Below are 22,500 nucleotides of genomic sequence, written 5' to 3'. Positions count from 1 at the left end.
ATCCCCTTGTTCCACTCCCTGGGAGGTCAGGGGAGCAGTGAGCAGCGGCGGTGGGCACGCTCGGGAATCATTTTGGTGATTAAACCCCCAATTCCAACAATTGATGCTGAGTGCCAAGCAGGGAGGTAATGGGTCCCATTTTTTATAGTGTTTGGTATGACTCGGCCGGGGTTTGAACCTACAACCTACCAATCTCAGGGCAAACACTCTAACCACAAGGCCACTCGTTTCCGAGTACATATATTTGTTTCTTCTATTTTGGCATTAAAAAGTACATGTACTTTTAATTTTGAATATTATCTAATAATGCAACAACATATTATATAATCATACGTTCCAAAACATTTCTTGTTAGAATAAATATAAATAATTAAATATCTATCAAATTGTACTCTATTGTACTATTTATGGTGAAATTCTGGTGACTGAGGTTTTTGTTTTTTGTTTTTATCGTAAAAACGCTTTTTCCAATTACAGAAACACACTATAAAAACAGCAACTGTAGATTTTACAGTAAAAAACTGGCAGCTCAGTTTCATGTATTTTACTGTAAAAAAAATAGTAGTACTGTTTTTCCATTCTGTTTACAATAATATGCTGTAAAAGCCTCTGCAAATTTTTTGGTAACATTCTAGCAACTGAGCTGCCAATTGTTTACAGTAAAATCATATGGAGAAAAAAAATAAAATAATCAAATGCATTGTTAATTAACCATTTGATCCGATTCGATTCCTGGGTGACGATTTGATTCAGAATCGATTCTCGATTCAACACGATTCTTGATTCAAACCGATATTTGCAATGTATTATTTGGTATAATATTTATAATAAAACGTTTTCAAAAAAGGTTACAGGATAAAAAAAACTCCTTTTGGTTGCATGGAGATGGCCGAAAAACGGATTTAAAATGTTTTATTATTTTATTAAAAAAATTAAAATCATATATATATATACAGTATATACATGTATGTATGTATGTATGTATATTTTGTTGTGCAACCCTATTTTATACTCTTTTTAGTTGTTCGCTGACCAAAAATTGATCAAACCTTAAAACCGAGTTACATACTGAACCATAATTATTTTTGAAATGTAGTAGTATTCCGGTAGTACTAAATTGACGCACGCAGAAGCTATTTTCTGGTGAGGCAAATTCTGACCCTTCAGATTTTAAAAACGGTAAAAAATATATATATTGTATATATCTTGATATATCATATAAATGCTTGCTTGGCTGGCTGAAATGCATCACATGCAGCATTTGTGGGGGGGGAAAAAACATGACACTCGAGTCACAAAGTCACAATCTATGTCGCCCTGTAACCATAGCAACCAGTTGCTGCAGACTCATATACAGTTGATGCACAAAGAGAGTTTAATTCCGCATGGATGGAATTAATTGCCTTCACTGCATATGATGCTGGTTTGATTACCCTGTATGCTTATAAATATGCAGGAGAAATGAGCAACAACAACAAAATAATGTAAACACGTATGTGCGGCCAGGACATTGATTACAATTTTTTTTTAATAAATAGAAATATTCGTCAATCAAACTTTGTTATACATGTTTTTTGTATGATTAAAATCATTGTTTTTAAAAATATTTTTTAAAGTAAAAATTGCTAAAATTGCACATTTAATTAATTCATTATTTAATGTATTCATTAAAAAAAAATACACACTATTAATAATGACAATAATAATAATCAAACAATTAGAAAAAAATAACACATATGCACATTAAATACAGGGTAGAAACTGAGATGAGACATCCGCAAGCCTTGCCTCTGCTTTCGTGCGCAGTGTAGTTAAATCAATAAATTATTTAAATGAATAAATATTTAATTAAATATTGAAATAAATAATTGAATGATTAAGTAATTAAATGTACTTGTACAATAAACAAATTATTTGTTTTTATTAAAATTGTTATTTTTATTGTTATTTCATTGATACCTTTTAATCCCCAAGAAATGAACAATTTCAGTGAATGCCATATGTTTAGAAAAAAATAATTAAAAATAATTACAGAAAAAATTATTAATTAATGGTAGTACAAAAAACACTCCCATGTCCATACTCTTATTCATAGGTATACATTTATTTAAAAATAAAATCAAAACATCTCACGCATACTTCTGTATCACATTTTCAGCTTATTTCTCACTACATTACGTCTTGTTTTTTCTTGCTTACATTATTTTAGAATAGCTTGTCCTTTAACATTGCCCCTTTTTGTTAAGAAATGAATGTTTACTGTTTTCAAATGTATCCTGGGCAGCACTTTGGAAACCCCTGATTTAAATGAGAATAATGATTTCATTATATACACTACCGTTCAAAAGTTTGGGGTCACCCAAACAATTTTGTGGAATAGCCTTCATTTCTAAGAACAAGAATAGACTGTCGACTTTCAGATGAAAGTTCTCTTTTTCTGGCCATTTTGAGCGTTTAATTGACCCCACAAATGTGATGCTCCAGAAACTCAATCTGCTCAAAGGAAGGTCAGTTTTGTAGCTTCTGTAACGAGCTAAACCGTTTTCAGATGTGTAAACATGATTGCACAAGGGTTTTCTAATCATCAATTAGCCTTCTGAGCCAATGAGCAAACACATTGCACCATTAGAACACTGGAGTGATAGTTGCTGGAAATGGGCCTCTATACACCTATGTAGATATTGCACCAAAAACCAGACATTTGCAGCTAGAATAGTCATTTATCACATTAGCAATGCATAGAGTGTATTTCTTTAAAGTTAAGACCAGTTTAAAGTTATCTTCATTGAAAAGTACAGTGCTTTTCCTTAAAAAATAAGGATATTTCAATGTGACCCCAAACTTTTGAACGGTAGTGTATATTTTTTTACCTCTTACCAAAAGAACAATCTTAATGAACATTTACTAAGACATTTATGCAATTAATTACAATTATAATCAATTAATGACACATTTAGGTCATTAAGTAAAGATGTATATATTTATTGAATATTGTTCCTTTTAATTATTCATACCTCACGCAGGGAGATAAACTAATTTTAAATATCTGACAATCTTGATGCTGCAACTTTGCCGCCATCTTGCGGACAACGTGAGTAATTCAGATCAATGACCCTGAATTGTGTACTGAAAGAGAACAGCATAGCATTTATTTGTATGACCCAATCCAAACAACCTTCCCTAGTCATGGCGCAAACAATAAAACAATGAAACCACCACAAAATGTCAGCACACATGGTCACACATAACATGACCTGCTCACTGAACTTTGTGGATATTGTAAAAAAAAAAACGTCCATGTACTATAAACATATCTAAAATACACCCATTTGAATCCATTACAAAGCCCGATGGGAAAAATGCAAAACACTCTCCGCACTTGTCCATGTTAGTTGCTTGATATTTCTGATTGACTACAAAATGTTAAGGAGGTCGTCACGGAAATAAACTCGGTAGAACTTTCTTAGAGACTTAATATCCAATTATATTAATGAAGAATATAGACGAAGGACCCAGATTTTCCTCGCCCGGGCGCGGGTCACCGGGGCCCCCCTCTGGAGCCAGGCCCGGAGGTGGGGCACGATGGCGAGCGGCTGGTGGCCGGGCCTGTCCCCATGGGGAGAGGCCAGGCACAGCCCGAAGAGGCAACTTGGGTCCCCCCTCCAATGGGCTCACCACCCAGGGGCCATAGAGGTCGGTCGGGTGCAGTGTGAGCTGGGCGGTAGCCAAAGGCAGGGCACTTGGCGGTATCCTCGGCTACATAAGCTAGCTCTTGGGACGTGGAACATCACCTCGCTGGGGGGGAAGGAGCTTGAGCTAATGTGCGAGGTGGCGAAGTTCCGGGTAGATATAGTCGGACTCACTTCGACGCACAGCAAGGGCTCTGGAACCAGTTCTCTTGAGAGGGGCTGGACTCTCTTCCACTCTGGCGTTGCCAGCAGTGAGAGGCGACGGGCTGGGGTGGCAATTATTGTTGCCCCCCGGCTCAAAGCCTGCACGTTGGAGTTCAACCCAGTGGACGAGAGGGTAGCTTCCCTCTGCCTTCGGGTGGGGGGACGGGTCCTGACTGTTGTTTGCGCTTACGCGCCAAACGGCAGCTCAGAGTACCCACCCTTTTTGGATTCACTCGAGGGATTACTGGAGAGTGCTCCCCCGTGTGATTCCCTCGTTCTACTGGGGGACTTCAACGCTCATACTGGCAATGACAGTGAAACCTGGAGAGGCGTGATTGGGAAGAATGGCCACCCGGATCTGAACCCGAGTGGTGTTTTGTTATTGGACTTTTGTGCTCATCACAGATTGTCCATAACAAACACCATGTTCAAACATAAGGGTGTCCATATGTGCACTTGGCACCAGGACACCCTAGGCCGCAGTTCCATGATCGACTTTGTCACGAGGGAGGCGCTGGACATTGAGTCCGAGTGGACGATGTTCTGTACCTCTATTGACGAGGCGGCCGATTGGAGCTGTGGCCCCAAGGTGGTTGGTGCCTGTTGTGGTGGTAATCCTAGAACCCGCTGGTGTCCAGCGGTGAGGGATGCCGTCAAGCTGAAGAAAGAGTCCTATCGGGCTCTTTTGGCTCATAGGACTCCGGAGGCAGCAGACAGGTACCGACAGGCCAAGCGGTGTGGGGCTTCAGCGGTCGCGGAGGCAAAAATTCGGACAAGTGAGGAGTTCGGGGGAGCCATGGAAAACGACTTCCAGACGGCTTCGAAGCGATTCTGGACCACCATCCGCCGCCTCAGGAAGGGGAAGCAGTGCAATGTCAACACCGTGTATGGTGAGGATGGTGTTCTGCTGACCTCGACTGCGGATGTTGTGGATCGGTGGAGGGAATACCTCAAAGACCTCCTCAATCCTACCAACACATCTTCCTGTGAGGAAGCAGTGCCTGGGGAATCTGTAGTGGGCTCTCCTATTTCTGGGGCTGAGGCTGCAGAGGTAGTTAAAAAGCTCCTCGGTGGCAAGGCCCCGGGGGTGGATGAGATGCGCCTGGAGTTCCTTAAGGCTCTGGATGCTGTGGGGCTGTCTTGGTTGACAAGACTCTGCAACATCGCGTGGACATCGGGGGCAGTACCTCTGGATTGGCAGACCGGGGTGGTGGTTCCTCTCTTTAAGAACTATCGTGGGATCACACTCCACAGCCTTCCCAGTAAGGTCTATTCAGGTGTACCGGAGAGGAGGCTACGCCGGATAGTCGAACCTCGGATCCAGGAGGAACAGTGTGGTTTTCGTCCTGGTCGTGGAACTGTGGACCAACTCTATACTCTCCGGGTTGGGGAGGAGATCTTTCCCCAAGTGGAGAAGTTCAAATACCTCGGAGTCTTGTTCACGAGTGAGGGAAGAGTGGATTGTGAGATCGACAGGCGGATCAGTGCGGCGTCTTCAGTAATGCGGACGCTGTATCGATTCGTTGTGGTGAAGAAGGAGCTGAGTCGGAAGGCAAAGCTCTCAATTTACCGGTCCATCTACGTTCCCATCCTCACTTATGGTCATGAGAATTGGGTTATGACCGAAAGGACAAGATGACGGGTACTAGCGGCCGAAATGAGCTTCCTCCGCCGGGTGGTAGGGCTCTCTCTTAGAGATAGGGTGAGAAGCTCTGTCATCCCAGGGGAGCTCAAAGTAAAGCCGCTGCTCCTCCACGTCGATGAGGTGGTTCGGGCATCTGGTCAGGATGCCACCCAAACGCCTCCCTAGGGAGGTGTTTCGGGCACGTCCGACCAGTAGGAGGCCACGGGGAAGACCCAGGACACGTTGGGAAGACTATCTCTCCCGGCTGGCCTCGTAACGCCTCAGGATCCCCTGGGAGGAGCTGGACGAAGTGGCTGGGGAGAGGGAAGTCTGGGCTTCCCTGCTTAGGCTGCTGCCCCCGCAACCCGACCTCGGATAAGCGGAAGAAGATGGATGGATGGCATTATATAAATATAATATGTACACACATATGTATAGGATGCATACATTTTTAAAAGTTTGAATCTTTTCGACTGCATGTAAAGTAACTATACATATATACAGTATATATAAATATACATACATATACAGTATATATAAATATATACATATATGTACATACATATGTATATATATGTGTGTGTATATATATATATATATATATATATATATATATATATATATATATATATATATATATATATATATATATATATATACACACACACACAAATATATATATATATATATATATATATACACACACACATATATATATATATATATATATATATATATATATATATATATATATATATATATATATATATACACACTACCGTTCAAAAGTTTGGGGTCACATTGAAATGTCCTTATTTTTGAAGGAAAAGCACTGTACTTTTCAATGAAGATAACTTTAAACTAGTCTTAACTTTAAAGAAATACACTCTATACATTGCTAATGTGGTAAATGACTATTCTAGCTGCAAATGTCTGGTTTTTGGTGTAATATCTACATAGGTGTATAGAGGCCCATTTTCAGCAACTATCACTCCAGTGTTCTAATGGAACAATGTGTTTGCTCATTGGCTCAGAAGGCTATTTGATGATTAGAAAACCCTTGTGCAATCATGTTCACACATCTGAAAACAGTTTAGCTCGTTACAGAAGCTACAAAACTGACCTTCCTTTGAGCAGATTGAGTTTCTGGAGCATCACATTTGTGGGGTCAATTAAACGCTCAAAATGGCCAGAAAAAGAGAACTTTCATCTAAAACTCGACAGTCTATTCTTGTTCTTAGAAATGAAGGCTATTCCACAAAATTGTTTGGGTGACCCCAAACTTTTGAACGGTAGTGTATGTATATATATATATATATATATATATATATATATATATATATATATATATATATATATATATATATATATATATATATATATATATATATATACACATATATATACTGTATATGTATGTATATTTATATATACTGTATATATATATATATAGTTACTTTACATGCAGTCGAAAAGATTCAAACTTTTAAAAATGAATACGTTGTGTAGTTATATTTTGCGGCTGCAGACTATTTTCCTTTCCTGGAAAATGGGGCAAAAATGCTGTTTTGCCAGCGAAGGAGGCCGACCCCTGGCATAAATCATGCACTGGAGAGCACATTGTGTTGGTTTGGAGAGTTCCGCACAAAGGCTACGTTGTATTGGGGCCAGGTGAAGGTTAGGCCGATAAGACTGAACGACTCCCACGGAAGACTCCCAAAGCGCAGCTCCTATCTCGCCGCTGTCTGTATTGACCACACTTTGCCACGATAACAAAGAAACGTTCTCTCCGCACGGCGGGGTTGGAGGAAGGCACACTTTCACGACAGTCGAGACAGACGGATCAACATCGACATTTCACAATCTTACCAGGTGAGGTCAAAGGTCTGCATTTTCGATGCCGAGCGTGGACTGAGCATCTTGGCGCGGCGGCGGGCGCTGGAAACGGTCACCATGACGACCCGGCACAACACCACAGAGTTGACCTGCAAGTGGAGGAGGACAGCGTCAGCCTCCAATAAGATGGCCACCGCCACTTGGCCACCCCGCATGAATAGGTTAAACTCATACACACATTCTCATTCTTTGGGCGCCTAACCATTCCCTCCGATTCGATTCAGAATCGATTCTCGATTCAAACCGATTCTCACAATGTATTATTGGGTATAATTTAAACTTTTTCAAAACAGGTTACAGGTTAGAAAAGCTCCTTCTGGTTGAATGGAGATGGCCGAAAAACGTCTTTTTAAAAACTGATTCTTATTGAAAAAAAAGTATATATAAACATATATATGAATATATATGTACATAAATGATAAATTAATATATATATATATATATATATATATATATATATATATATATATAAACATACGTATATATATACATATACACATATATATACATACAAGTATATATATATATCAACATTGACACACACACACATACTGTATATATATATATATGTGTGTGTGTGTCAATGTTGATATATATATATATATATATATATATATATATATATATATATATATATATATATATATATATATGTATATATATATATATATATACTTGTGTGTATATATGTATATGTATATATATACGTATGTTTATATATATATATATATATATATATATATATATATATATATATATATATATATATATATATATATATATATATATATATATATATACTTGTATGTTGATATCGATTTGATATCAGCAAAAAAAAAAAGGTATCACATTATTATTGCTAGATATTACATACACATACAAAGTCATTAAGGAAGAAACGTAGTAGAAAGTGTCCAGTAACATACGTGTCCACATCACTGAATTTACTGCATCATGAGAACTACTTTATAAATTATCATGACACCAAAAAATTATTAGCACTCCACTACAACTTAAACACAGCATAATAAATGGGTTAGTGCTTTTATGCCTACCATTGTTCTCTGATTGACCCATTTCACTTGATCAAACCTTTTCAGACATTCCACACGACAATATAATAAAAGCATTTATGATCTATGTTGATATCATATCAGATCAGTATCGGCCAATAGTCAAGGCTTTAATATTGATATTGGAATTAAAATGGCTGTATCAGAATGAATGACTAAAAAAAGCGTGTTTATTAGAGAACATTTAGATGTTTACTATCTCCCCTGCTTTGCACAAGTAAACGCTGCAGTACTGCTCATATCACACATGATATCACACACAAGTAAAGATGCTGCACAAATGCTTGTATCGCACATGATATCACACACACATACACATGCTGTAGCACTGCTTGTATCGCACATGATATCGCACACAAGTAAACACGCTGCAGGACTGCATGTGTCGCACATAATATCACACACAAGTAAACATGCTACAGGACTGCTTGTATCGCACATGATATCACACACAAGTAAACAGGCTGCAGGACTGCTTGTATTGCACATGATATCTCACAGAAGTAAAAACACTGCAAGACTGCTCGTATCACACATGATATCACACACACGTAAACATGCTGTAGGACTCTTCATATCACACATGATATTACACACAAGTAAATATGCTGCATAACTGCTTGTATCGCACATGATATCGCACATGCGTAAACATGCTGCAGAGCTGCTTGTACCGCACATGATATCACACACAAGTAAAAACACAGCAGGACTGCTCATACAGCACATGATATCACACAAATGTAAACATGCTGCAGGACTGCTTATATTGCACATGATATCGCACACAAGTAAACACGCTGCACGACTCCTCATATCGCACATGATATCACACACAAATAAACACACTGCAGGACTGCTCGTATCGCACATGATATCACACAGACGTAAACACGCTGCAGGATTGCTTCTATCAGACATGATATCACACACACGTGAACAGGGTGCAGGACTGCTTGTACCGGAGCAAACCAATCGATATCGCCAGCAAAAAGGAGAAATATTGTCGCTGCGTCTGAGCTCCAGATAATATTTGCTTTGGTTTCCTCCACATCAAAATATTGTGAGGACTTGTTTTTCCTGCCTGAGTAAAACCAGTCTAGTCCCCTAACTCCTATACTGGCTTCCTTGCTCTGGTGACCTTTGACCTAGATGGTACAGCCATTCACTGGCAGCCAGAGCAGGATTTTATTTGGACCCCTTCCCACTTTTTTATTTGTGTGAAAGGATTTTTATACTTTTTTAATCACACTTGAATAACCGCTCCACAGAGGATGCCATCTCCTCTGCACCTCCACCTGAGCCTAGAACATCTGGAAGGAAAGGACACACACGTGCGGATGTTGTTTCTGGACTTCAGCTCGGCGTTCAACACCATCATCCCGCAGCACTTGGTGAGCAATCTGGCCCCCCTTGGATTCAGTACCCCCCTATGCAACTGGCTGCTTGACTTCCTCACAGACAGACCCCAGTCTGTGAGAGTGGGCGACAACACCACCAGTGCCATCTCCCTGAGCACCGGCTCCCCCCAAGGCTGCGTCCTGAGTCCACTGCTGTTCACATTGATGACCCATAACTGCTGCGCCAGGTCCACTATTAACCACATTGTGAAGGACGACACAACAGTAGTGGGCCTCATCCGTGACAACAACGACATGGACTACAGGGAGGAGGTGAAACATCCAGTTGACTGGTGCAGAACCAACAACCTGGTCCTGAATGTCGACAAGACTAAGGATATCATCGTCGACTTCAGGAAGCACCAATCCAGCCACACTCCACTCTTCATCAACGGCACAGCGGTGGAGATGGTAAGCAGCACCAAGTTCCTGGGGGTGCAGATAACTGACAATATGACCTGGTCCCTACACACCGGAGCTCTTGTAAAAAGAGCTCAGCAGCGCATACACTTTTTGCATCGGATGAAAAGAGCAAAGCTCCCTCCCCCCGCTCTTAACACATTCTACAGAGGCACTATAGAGAGCCTACTGACCAACAGCATTTCTTTCTGGACTGGAGCCTGCAGTGCCTCAGACTGGAAGTCTCTGCAGAGAGTGGTGAGGACAGCGTAAAAGATCATCAGGACTCCTCTTCCTCCTATCCAGGAGATCGCAAAAAGCCGCTGCCTGACCAGGGCTCAGAAAATCTGCAGAGACTCCTCCCACCCCCACCAAGGACTGTTTTCACTGCTGGACTCTAGAAAGAGGTTCCGCAGCCTCCGTAGCAGAACCTGCAGGTTCTGTAACAGCTTCTTCTCTCAGGCCATAAGACTCTTGAACGCATTAAAATAATCCCCTCAATTCCCCCCAAAAATGGATGAACTCGCTGGAATATAAAGACAATATAACATACATCCATAAACGTGGATGCATATGCAAAAGTGCAATATATTTATCTGTACAATAATCTATTTATTTATATCTGCACCTTATTGCTTTTTTATCCTCCACTACCATGAGCTAATGCAACAAAATTTCGTTGTTATCTGTACTGTAAAGTTCAAATTTGAATGACAATATAAGGAAGTCTAAGTCTAATTTAATTTGATGCATAATATGTAGGGGTGTGAATCTTTGGACACCTAACAAACAATTCTTGATTCAAACCTGGATACAATGGATACAACTCAGTAACAAGCAGAGAAAGAATAATCAACCATGGGTGACAAAAGGATTAAAAAATGCTTGTAAGAAGAAGAATACACTATATAGAAAATGTATAGTACAAAGAACTATAGAGGCAGAAATTAAGTACAAAAAGTATAAAAACAAGTTAACAGACATACTACGATCATGTAGAAAAGAATATTACAGTGAATTATTGGACAGGAACAAAAATAATATGAGAGCAACATGGGGCATCCTCAATAGCATTATTACAAATGAAACTAAGAGGGACTACCCTCAATACTTCTTAGATGAAAATAAAAAAAATGACAACATAAAGGAAGTAGTTGAAAGCTTCAATAATTATTTTGTAAATATTGGACCAAAATTGGAAGAAAGGATTCCAGACCCAGTTCCAATTGAGGACTATAAATGATACCATAGAGCGAAATCCCAACTCCATGTTCCTCAGTAATGTGACACAGGAGGAAATAGTTACAATCGCAAAAAAATGTAAATCTAAGACTTCAACTGATTGTAACGGAATTGATATGGAAACGATAAAAAAGGTTATTGAAGAGATCTCAGGACCATTAATGTATATTAGTAACCTATCATTTCAAACAGGTACATTTCCAAACAAAATGAAAATAGCTAAAGTTGCACCAATTTATAAGACTGGAGACAAACATCAATTTACAAATTATAGACCTGTTTCTTTACTTCCACAATTTTCTAAAATCATTGAAAAACTGTTCAATAACAGATTAGAAAGTTTCATAAATAAAAATAGAATACTCGAAGAGAACCAATATGGATACAGAGCTAATGTTTCAACTTCAATGGCTTTAATTAAAATTACAGAAGAAATTACCAATGCAATAGATAGTAAAAAATGTGCGGCAGCGGTTTTTATGGATCTAACTAAAGCATTTGACACAATTAATCACAATATTTTAATCAAAAAACTAGAACGATATGGCATCAGAGGGTTAGTCTTAAACTGGATAAGAAGTTATCTAACGAACAGGAAACAATACGTGAAGCTAGGCGAACACACGTCTACAACGCTAAATATATCCTGTGGTGTACCTCAGGGATCAATACTAGGACCTAAATTATTCAATCTCTATATAAATGACATTTGTAAAGTTAAAAAATATTTAAAGTTAGTATTATTTGCGGATGATACAACAGTGTTTTGTTCAGGAGAGAACACACAGGAGATAATACAAATAATAACAGAAGAAATTAACAAATTAAAAAGATGGTTTGACAAAAACAGACTATCTTTGAATCTTAGTAAAACTAAAATAATGCTATTTGGTAACAGTAGAAGAGAAAGTCAAACACAAATACAAATAGACGGAATAGAAATTCAAAGAGTAAATGAAACCAAATTTCTAGGTATAATGATTGATGATAAATTGAACTGGAAATCTCACGTAAAAAATATACAACATAAAGTTGCAAGAAACACGTCAATAATGAATAAAGCAAAACATGTTCTAGACCAAAAATCCCTTCATATTCTCTATTGCTCACTAGTGTTACCATATCTGAGCTACTGTGTAGAAATATGGGGAAATAATTACAAAAGTACACTTCATTCATTAACGGTGTTACAAAAAAGATCAGTTAGAATAATACATAATGTTGGATATAGAGAACATACAAACCCTTTATTTATTGAATCAAAAATACTGAAATTCCACGACATAGTGAATTTGCAAACAGCTAAAATTATGCACAAAGCAAACTATAACCTGCTACCCAAGAATATACAACAATTCTTCTCAAAAAAAGAGGAGAAATATAATCTTAGAGAAAAGCGTAATTTAAAACATTTGTTTGCACGTACAACACTTAAGACCTTCAGTATATCAGTATGTGGAATTAAATTATGGAATGGATTAAGCAAAGCAATCAAACAATGTACTAATATGATACACTTCAAGAAACTCTTCAAACTTAAAGTGTTTACAAAGTACAAAGAAGAAGAACCATGACAAACATTCTCAATTTATTTCATCCATCCATTCATTCATTCTTAAAGTAATCTTACTTATCTCATCATATGAAATATGACTTACTTCACCAATTATTATTATTAAATTCTTACTATTATTTGTTTATTTATTTTTATTGTGATTACTTATGGAGTTTATTGTGAAAAAATTGTGAACAGGAAGTGAACAAAAAGTTTTGCATCTGTTATGTAAAGAAAAGGGGTAGGATTAAATAAGCTCTACTTCTTCCTACTCCTTTTCGAACATGTTGAAAAGAGAAACTGGAAATTGTGATGTATCATGTTGTATGCTTGCATGTTCGAAATAAACTCAAACTCAACTCAACTCAACTCAACCGATTTTCATATTGTTTGGTATAATAAAATTTGGTAAAATAATTATAGGGAAACTTTAAAAAAAATAAAGATATATATATATATATATATATATATATATATACACATATACATAAGTATATATATATATATATATATATATATATATACAGTATATATATACATACATACACACATATGCATATATACACAAATATATACACACATATATATATATATACACACACACACACACATATATATACACATTTATTGTATATATATACTGTATATATATATATATACACACACATATACACATATATACACACACTTTATATATATATATATATATATATATATATATATATATATATATATATATATATATATATATATATATATATATATATATATATATATATATATGTCTTAATTAGATTATCCAAAAAATAGTGCTCGATACCGTGGTAGAGCGTAATATGTATGTGTGGGAAAAAAATCACAAGACTATTTCATCTCTACAGGCCTGTTTCATGAGGGATTTCCTCAATCCTCAGGAGAAATCTCCTGAGGATTGAGGAAATCCCTCATGAAACAGGCCTGTAGAGATGAAATAGTCTTGTGATTTTTTTCCCACACATACATATATATATATATATATATATATATATATATATATATATATATATATATATATATATATATATATACACACACACATTTATGTGTACATATACACACACACACACACACACACACACACACACACACACACACACACACACACACACACACACACACACACACACACACACACACACACACACACACACACACACACACACACATTATTGTCATTATATATACACTACCGTTCAAAAGTTTGGGGTCACCCAAACAATTTTGTGGAATAGCCTTCATTTCTAAGAACAAGAATAGACTGTCGAGTTTCAGATGAAAGTTCTCTTTTTCTGGCCATTTTGAGCGTTTAATTGACCCCACAAATGTGATGCTCCAGAAACTCAATCTGCTCAAAAGAAGGTCAGTTTTGTAGCTTCTGTAACGAGCTAAACTGTTTTCAGATGTGTGAACATGATTGCACAAGGGTTTTCTAATCATCAATTAGCCTTCTGAGCTAATGAGCAAACACATTGTACCATTAGAACACTGGAGTGATAGTTGCTGGAAATGGGCCTCTGTACACCTATGTAGATATTGCACCAAAAAACAGACATTTGCAGCTAGAATAGTCATTTACCACATTAGCAATGTATAGAGTGTATTTCTTTAAAGTTAAGACTAGTTTAAAGTTATCTTCATTGAAAAGTACAGTGCTTTTCCTTCAAAAATAAGGACATTTCAATGTGACCCCAAACTTTTGAACGGTAGTGTATACTGATGTTTTATAAAATATTATATAAACACAGACACACATAAGGATTCATTTTGTCAAGAGGGACATATACATATATATATATATATATATATATATATATATATATATATATATATATATATATATATATATATATATATATATATATATATATATATATACACACACACACAAATATACACGCACACGCACCCATAATATTATGTACTAAAAGGACTTTATGGTAAATAACTTCTTCAAAATTGTACTTTCAATTTGGTCAATTGGAATTTTCTTTACAGAGTTTTATATAAATTCGGCTTTCAGGATACAATCATTAAAACTATACAGGCACTATATAACAATCCTACTGCTAGGATTAAAGTCAATGGATACTTATCAAACAGTTTTACCCTAGAAAGGGGCTCTAGACAGGGATGTGCATGGTCACCATTACTCTTTGCATTATATCTGGAGCCATTAGTTCAGTCTATCAGACAAAATGAAGATATTTTAAGGGAATCATGATTAAAGGAAGAGAGTATAAATTGGCCTGCTATGCGGATGACATTTTGGTTCACCTCGGACACCCAACATACTCGCTCCCTAAATTAATGCAATCATTTGAACTGTATGGTCAACTATCAGGATATAAAATCAATGTAGGTAAAACCTCTCATTTAATTATAACCCACCAGGGGAAATCAGAAGTAGTTACCTTCTGATATGGCAAACAGAGTCCTTTAAATACCTGGGCATTAATTTGTCAAAAGATCTAACAAAATGATCAGAATACAATTATCTACCCATAAATAAAAAAATAAAAGATGACATAGCAAGATGGAACTTAATTCCTTTTTTTAGCCTTAGTTCTAGAATTGATTCCATTAAAATTAATGTACTGCCAAGACTGCAGTACCTATTTCAAACCCTGCCAATAGAGATTAACCAAAACCAATTCAATGAATGGGACAAAATGCTATCAAGGTATATATGGCAAAGTAAAAGGCCAAGAGTTCGTCTCAAAACTTTACCTTGCCTCAGATATTACTATTTTGCAGCCCAGATGAGAGCAGTGATATGCTGGTGCAACCCGTCATACATTGCTCAATGGAAAATTATTGAAGAAGAAATGCCCTCCATCCCCATACAAGCAATCCTAGCGGATAGCAATTTACAAACAAACAGAAATAACATTGATAACCCATGGGTGAAATGGACCCTTAAAGTGTGGAAAATGATTATAAAGGAATACAAACTCGAGAGTGATATTGCAGTTCTTAAATAGTGTGCCTATTATACAGAGTTTATACCTAATAAATTAGACTCAAGATTTAAGGACTGGATATCTAAAGGTTTTAACAGCTTTATGTAGTGTAATGAAAGATGAAAAAATGCTTAGTTTTGAAACTATTAAAAGAACATATATATTAGAAAACCAAGACTTCTATCAATATTTGCAGTTGCGGCATTTTGTTAAAATGAAGGTGAAAAGTGTCACACGAGTATATGTTTGATTGAACTGTTTACAAAAGCCTACAATTCAGAAAATATTGATAGAACTGTTTCATGCTTGTATAAGGGTCTGTTGAATATGAAATCATACTCAACTTCATATATTAAAACAAAATGGGAGAAGGAAGGAGGGATAACTATATCTGAGGGAGAATGGACAATAATATGGAAATATCAATGGACTTGTACCAGCTCACCCAAGTGGACGGAGTTTGGCTGGAAAAATGTTATCAGATTTTTTATTACACCTTCTCAGAAGTTTCACTATGATAACAACTCCCCTGCCTGCTGGAGAAATTGTGGGAATTCAAATTAAAATCACTACCATGTTTTCTGGGACTGCTCCACCATAAAGGACTATTGGAAAGAGATACACCAAGCTCTACAGGATATTTTCAAACGTGAAATACCCCTCGACAGTAAAACTTTTTTTTTTGGACATGTACCTCAGTATTGGCTGAAGAAAGATAAACAAATAATGAATATCCTACTGGTGGCTTGTAAAAAGACCATTACTAGGAAATGGATATCCCAGGAGAGCCCAACTTTGAAGCAATGGATGGAAACAACAATGGACATATATAAAATGGAGAAGACAACTGACTTTATTAATTATAAATTGGAGAAATTTACTTCATACTGGGAAAATTGGGTCAACAATGTACGCCCCATAAATCTGACTTAAATTTTTCGAATTAGTGATTGTACTGAAAAAAAAAAAAAAAAAAAAAAAAAAAGGGATTACTTGTGTATATGTATGTATATATATATATATTTTTATATATGTGTATGTGTGTAAATATATATATATATATATATATATATATGTGTATGTGTGTAAATATATATATATATATATATATATATATATATATATATATATATATATATATATATATATATATATATATATATACACACACACACACACTACCGTTGAAAAGTTTGGGGTCACCCAAACAATTTTGTGGAATAGCCTTCATTTCTAAGAACAAGAATAGACTGTCGAGTTTTAGATGAAAGTTCTCTTTTTCTGGCCATTTTGAGCGTTTAATTGACCCCACAAATGTGATGCTCCAGAAACTCAATCTGCTCAAAGGAAGGTCAGTTTTGTAGCTTCTGTAATGAGCTAAACTGTTTTCAGATGTGTGAACATGATTGCACAAGGGTTTTCTAATCATCAATTAGCCTTCTGAGCCAATGAGCAAACACATTGTACCATTAGAACACTGGAGTGATAGTTGCTGAAAATGGGCCTCTATACACCTATGTAGATATTACACCAAAAACCAGACATTTGCAGCTAGAATAGTCATTTACCACATTAGCAATGTATAGAGTGTATTTCTTTAAAGTTAAGACTAGTTTAAAGTTATCTTCATTGAAAAGTACAGTGCTTTTCCTTCAAAAATAAGGACATTTCAATGTGACCCCAAACTTTTGAACGGTAGTGTATATATATGCATCTATATTTTATTTTATTTCTGATTATTGTTATTATTAATGTATTAATATCAGCCCTTTGAGACACTTGTGATTTAGGGCTATATAAATAAACATTGATTGATGATTGATTGATTGAATATTTCTTTTTTTTTCTTTTCTTTTTTTTCTGTTTATTTAATCGATGTATTTGTAGATATTCCTTTTTTTTTGTTTGTTTCTTTCTTTTTGGGGGGGAGGTGGGTGGTATAGGTGGGATACAAACAAAAATATTTTGACATTTAGGGCAGACAATAGATATATGATTTATGTGAATATGATGTAATGGATAGGAATGTCTGATGCTGGATTTCAATAAAAATACAATGAAAAAAAAAAAATCTAAATTGTATTTTGTTCGTGCAAAATAAATGTAATTAAACTACAAGATTTGATCCCAGTATGATGTTTAGCAAGGGCTGAGCGATATCACTATTTATCGTGATGGACATGTAATCGATATCAATAAAAAATACATTCCATAAAACACTCAATAATTTATTTTTTGTTTTCTTCATCGGAAGAAAGCGGAAGTATAGAAGCAAATTTGGTTGCATGAACAAAGGCACTCACTCTCTGGCTACCTAGCAACGCAGGAACACACACACTAACAGCTCATCAGGTGACAGTATCAACTCAGTTTGGTTGATTATCTTCATGGAGTGAGAAGAGAAAGTCAAAACGAAGAAATTGTGATTAAAAGAGAAAAAGTCACATGAACAGTATGGCACTTTTTTGGGCGTCCAAAGTGAGGTCTCTTGTGGCCCACAGCTAATTTTTTTTTCATTCAACAATTTTACAAATTCTATAACAAAAATAAACTAATATTGAAAAGTTGAACAAAACAGGAGAAATGTAACAAGATAAAGTTGCAATGTTGATTCTAATAACACAAAAACTGTTATTGGTAATATGACTTAGTTTTAACACTTTAATGAGTGGGAAACTTTTGGAACCCCAGAAATTGTAGTTTTTTGTTTTTTTTTCTTTAAAACTGTCATTGTTCAAAAAATAATAATGAATATTGAATACTGGGTGTTTTTTCCATATATATATATATATATATATATATATATATATATATATATATATATATATATATATATATATATATATATATATATATATATATATATATATATATATATGTTAAGTAAGGAGAATACAATAAACAAAAACGAACAAAAAAAAACGTTATAAAAACTTATGATCAATAGATAGATCTGAAGTTCATCCAGAGATTTACGAGTTGAAAGTGAAAAAAAAAGAAAAATGTACGACTTTTTTTTAACACTTTTATGGTGGGACCCTTTTGGATCCCCAATAATTTTAGTGGGATGTTTTCTATAAAACTGTCAAAGCTCAAAAAAATAATAATGAATCAAAATCAATGTTGTTATGAATTATTGACTTATTTGAGGCCCCAATTATTTCACATCAAATTTTCCACTTTAGAAAATGTTGCATATTTTGTGTGTTTGACATATAAAAAACTGAGTTTTCTTTGACAAAAATGGCATAAAACAAAGAAAAAAAAACACATATAGAGTTATGAAAACGTATAATCAATGGATAGATCAGGTATTTAAGTGCTGCAAGGAAATACAAATAAACATGTATGACTTATAATAAAAAATGTATGAGTGGGACCCTTTTGGACCCTCAGAAATTTGTGTAGGATTTTTTTCTTTAAAACTGTAATTCCTCAAAAAATAATAATGTTGTTATGAATTATTGACGTATTTAAGGCTCCATATATTTCACATAAAAAATCCCCTTTTTAAAATGTTTTTTTGGGAAAATGTTGCATATTTTGTATTGGTGCCACAAAAAACGGGTTTCTTTGACAAAAAGGGCATAAAACATAAAACAAAAACTTTATATCGACAGATAGATATGAAGTTAATCTAGAGATTTAAGTGTTGTCATTTTTTTAATATAAGACTTATTTTTGATCATTCTTATAACTAAGACCCTTGTGGGTCCTCGGGACCAAAATTGAGGGAAGCCCTGAAGGTTAAAAACATATAATACCGTATATTGTATTGGTTTTGAAAATGCAAAATATTGGGAGGGACGACGTACCGCCAAGACGAAGATGACGGGTCCGACAAAAGACCAGATGGTGCCCGTCTTCAAGTTGAGCCAGCAGTGGGCGTCGGCCTTGTACTGGTTGGCGCTGGCCGCCAGCGTGACCGCCACGATCAGGATGGGCAGGCCTGCGGTGAGAGTTCACAAAGCAGACACGATGAGTTTGTTGACAGAAGCCACACGTTGTCAAGACATATCTGTGGAACGCTGACTGCTTGGACGCGTGGAGATTAGAATATTTGGTCTGCGGGAATATTTAGTCTCCGGGGGGGACACATCTGCACCCGGGAAACATCTCCATTTTGTTTTTGATTGCTGCTTGACATTCTGTTCTCAGCTCGCAATTATGTCACGTCACATTTGACACCGTGGCAGACGCCAACATGGGGAACAAACACTGAGGATTACTTCAGGCTGCATTAAAGCAGTGCTTCTCAATTAGTTTTGGTCATGCCCCCCTTTGAGAACATCTCTTTTTTCACGCCCCCCTATATTTAAATACAATTTATTCATTTATTTATCCGTACAAACCACTCTGTAAGTTTCTGGTACCAGCAACAACATGCCACCGAGCTGAAGACGTGTGTATTTTTTTCTCACGCCCCCCTGACACCTTATCATGCCCTCCCACCCACTATATAAGAAGAATGATTATAAAACTTTAAAGGATATCTGTATATCTATATGCAAGCATGTTTTATCTGCGCAGTGTTTCTAAATTATCTTTTTGTCATGCCCCCCCTTGGGAACATCACCTTTTTTCACGGCCCCCTATATTAAAATACAAACCCCGTTTCCATATGAGTTGGGAAATTGTGTTAGATGTAAATATAAGCGGAATTCAATGATTTGCAAATCCTTTTCAACCCATATTCAATTGAATGCACTACAAAGACAAGATATTTGATGTTCAAACTCATAAACTTTATTTTTTTTTTGCAAATAATAATTAACTTATAATTTCATGGCTGCAACACGTGCCAAAGTAGTTGGGAAAGGGCATGTTCACCACTGTGTTACATGGCCTTTCCTTTTAACAACACTCAGTAAACGTTTGGGAACTGAGGAGACACATTTTTTAAGTTTCTCAGGTGGAATTCTTTCCCATTCTTGCTTGATGTACAGCTTAAGTTGTTCAACAGTCCGGGGGTCTCCGTTGTGGTATTTTAGGCTTCATAATGTGCCACACATTTTCAATGGGAGACAGGTCTGGACTACAGGCAGGCCAGTCTAGTACCCACACTCTTTTACTAGGAAGCCACGTTGATGTAACACGTGGCTTGCTGAAATAAGCAGGGGCGTCCATGGTAACGTTGCTTGGATGGCAACATATGTTGCTCCAAAACCTGTATGTACCTTTCAGCATTAATGGTGCCTTCACAAATGTGTAAGTTACCCATGTCTTGGGCACTAATACACCCCCATACCATCACAGATGCTGGCTTTTCAACTTTGCGCCTATAACAATCCGGATGGTTCTTTTCCTCTTTGGTCCGGAGGACACGACGTCCACAGTTTCCAAAAACAATTTGAAATGTGGACTCGTCAGACCACAGAACACTTTTCCACTTTGTATCAGTCCATCTTAGATGAGCTCAGGCCCAGCGAAGCCGACGGCGTTTCTGGGTGTTGTTGATAAACGGTTTTCGCCTTGCATAGGAGAGTTTTAACTTGCACTTACAGATGTAGCGACCAACTGTAGTTACTGACAGTGGGTTTCTGAAGTGTTCCTGAGCCCATGTGGTGATATCCTTTACACACTGATGTCGCTTGTTGATGCAGTACAGCCTGAGGGATCGAAGGTCACGGGCTTAGCTGCTTACGTGCAGTGATTTCTCCAGATTCTCTGAACCCTTTGATGATATTACGGACCGTAGATGGTGAAATCCCTAAATTCCTTGCAATAGCTGGTTCAGAAACGTTTTTCTTAAACTGTTCAACAATTTGCCCACGCATTTGTTGACAAAGTGGTGACACTCGCCCCATCCTTGTTTGTGAATGACTGAGCATTTCATGGAATCTACTTTTATACCCAATCATGGCACCCACATGTTCCCAATTTGCCTGTTCACCTGTGGGATGTTCCAAATAAGTGTTTGATGAGCATTCCTCAACTTTAGCAGTATTTATTGCCACCTTTCCCAACTTCTTTGTCACGTGTTGCTGGCATCAAATTCTAAAGTTAATGATTATTTGCAAAAAAAAAAATGTTTATCAGTTTGAACATAAAATATGTTGTCTTTGTAGCATATTCAACTGAATATGGGTTGAAAATGATTTGCAAATCATTGTATTCCGTTTATATTTACATCTAACACAATTTTCCAACTCATATGTAAACGGGGTTTGTACAATTGAGAACCTGACATTTATTTATCTGTACAAAACATTCTATAAGTTGCTGGCACCAGCACCTACATGCCACTGAGCTGAAGACGTGTGTATTATTTTCTCACGCCCCCCTGACACCTTACCATGCCCAACCACCCACTATATAAGAACAATAATGAAAAAACTTTAAAGGATATTTGTATTTCATTTATTCAAGCATGTTTTAGCTGTGCAGTGTTTCTCAAATGTCTTTTTGTCATGCCCCCC

General features: G+C 36.4%; 1 protein-coding gene across 1 annotated transcript in view; it reads right to left on the bottom strand.

Moving 5' to 3' along the window:
* The window catches only part of LOC133631805 (adhesion G-protein coupled receptor D2-like), a 68,148-nt gene that overhangs the window by 45,548 nt on the left and 100 nt on the right, over positions 1-22,500 (bottom strand). The window contains exons 2-3 of the mRNA XM_062023965.1: positions 19,897-20,030; positions 7,387-7,502 (exon numbers count right to left, since the gene is read on the bottom strand). Coding sequence (XP_061879949.1) covers positions 7,387-7,502; positions 19,897-20,030 — 250 coding nt within the window. The remainder of the gene's footprint in view (positions 1-7,386; positions 7,503-19,896; positions 20,031-22,500) is intronic.

Source organism: Entelurus aequoreus, linkage group LG17 (assembly GCF_033978785.1).
Source record: "Entelurus aequoreus isolate RoL-2023_Sb linkage group LG17, RoL_Eaeq_v1.1, whole genome shotgun sequence".
Taxonomy (NCBI): domain Eukaryota; kingdom Metazoa; phylum Chordata; class Actinopteri; order Syngnathiformes; family Syngnathidae; genus Entelurus; species Entelurus aequoreus.
This window is presented reverse-complemented; position numbering and strand designations above follow the sequence as displayed.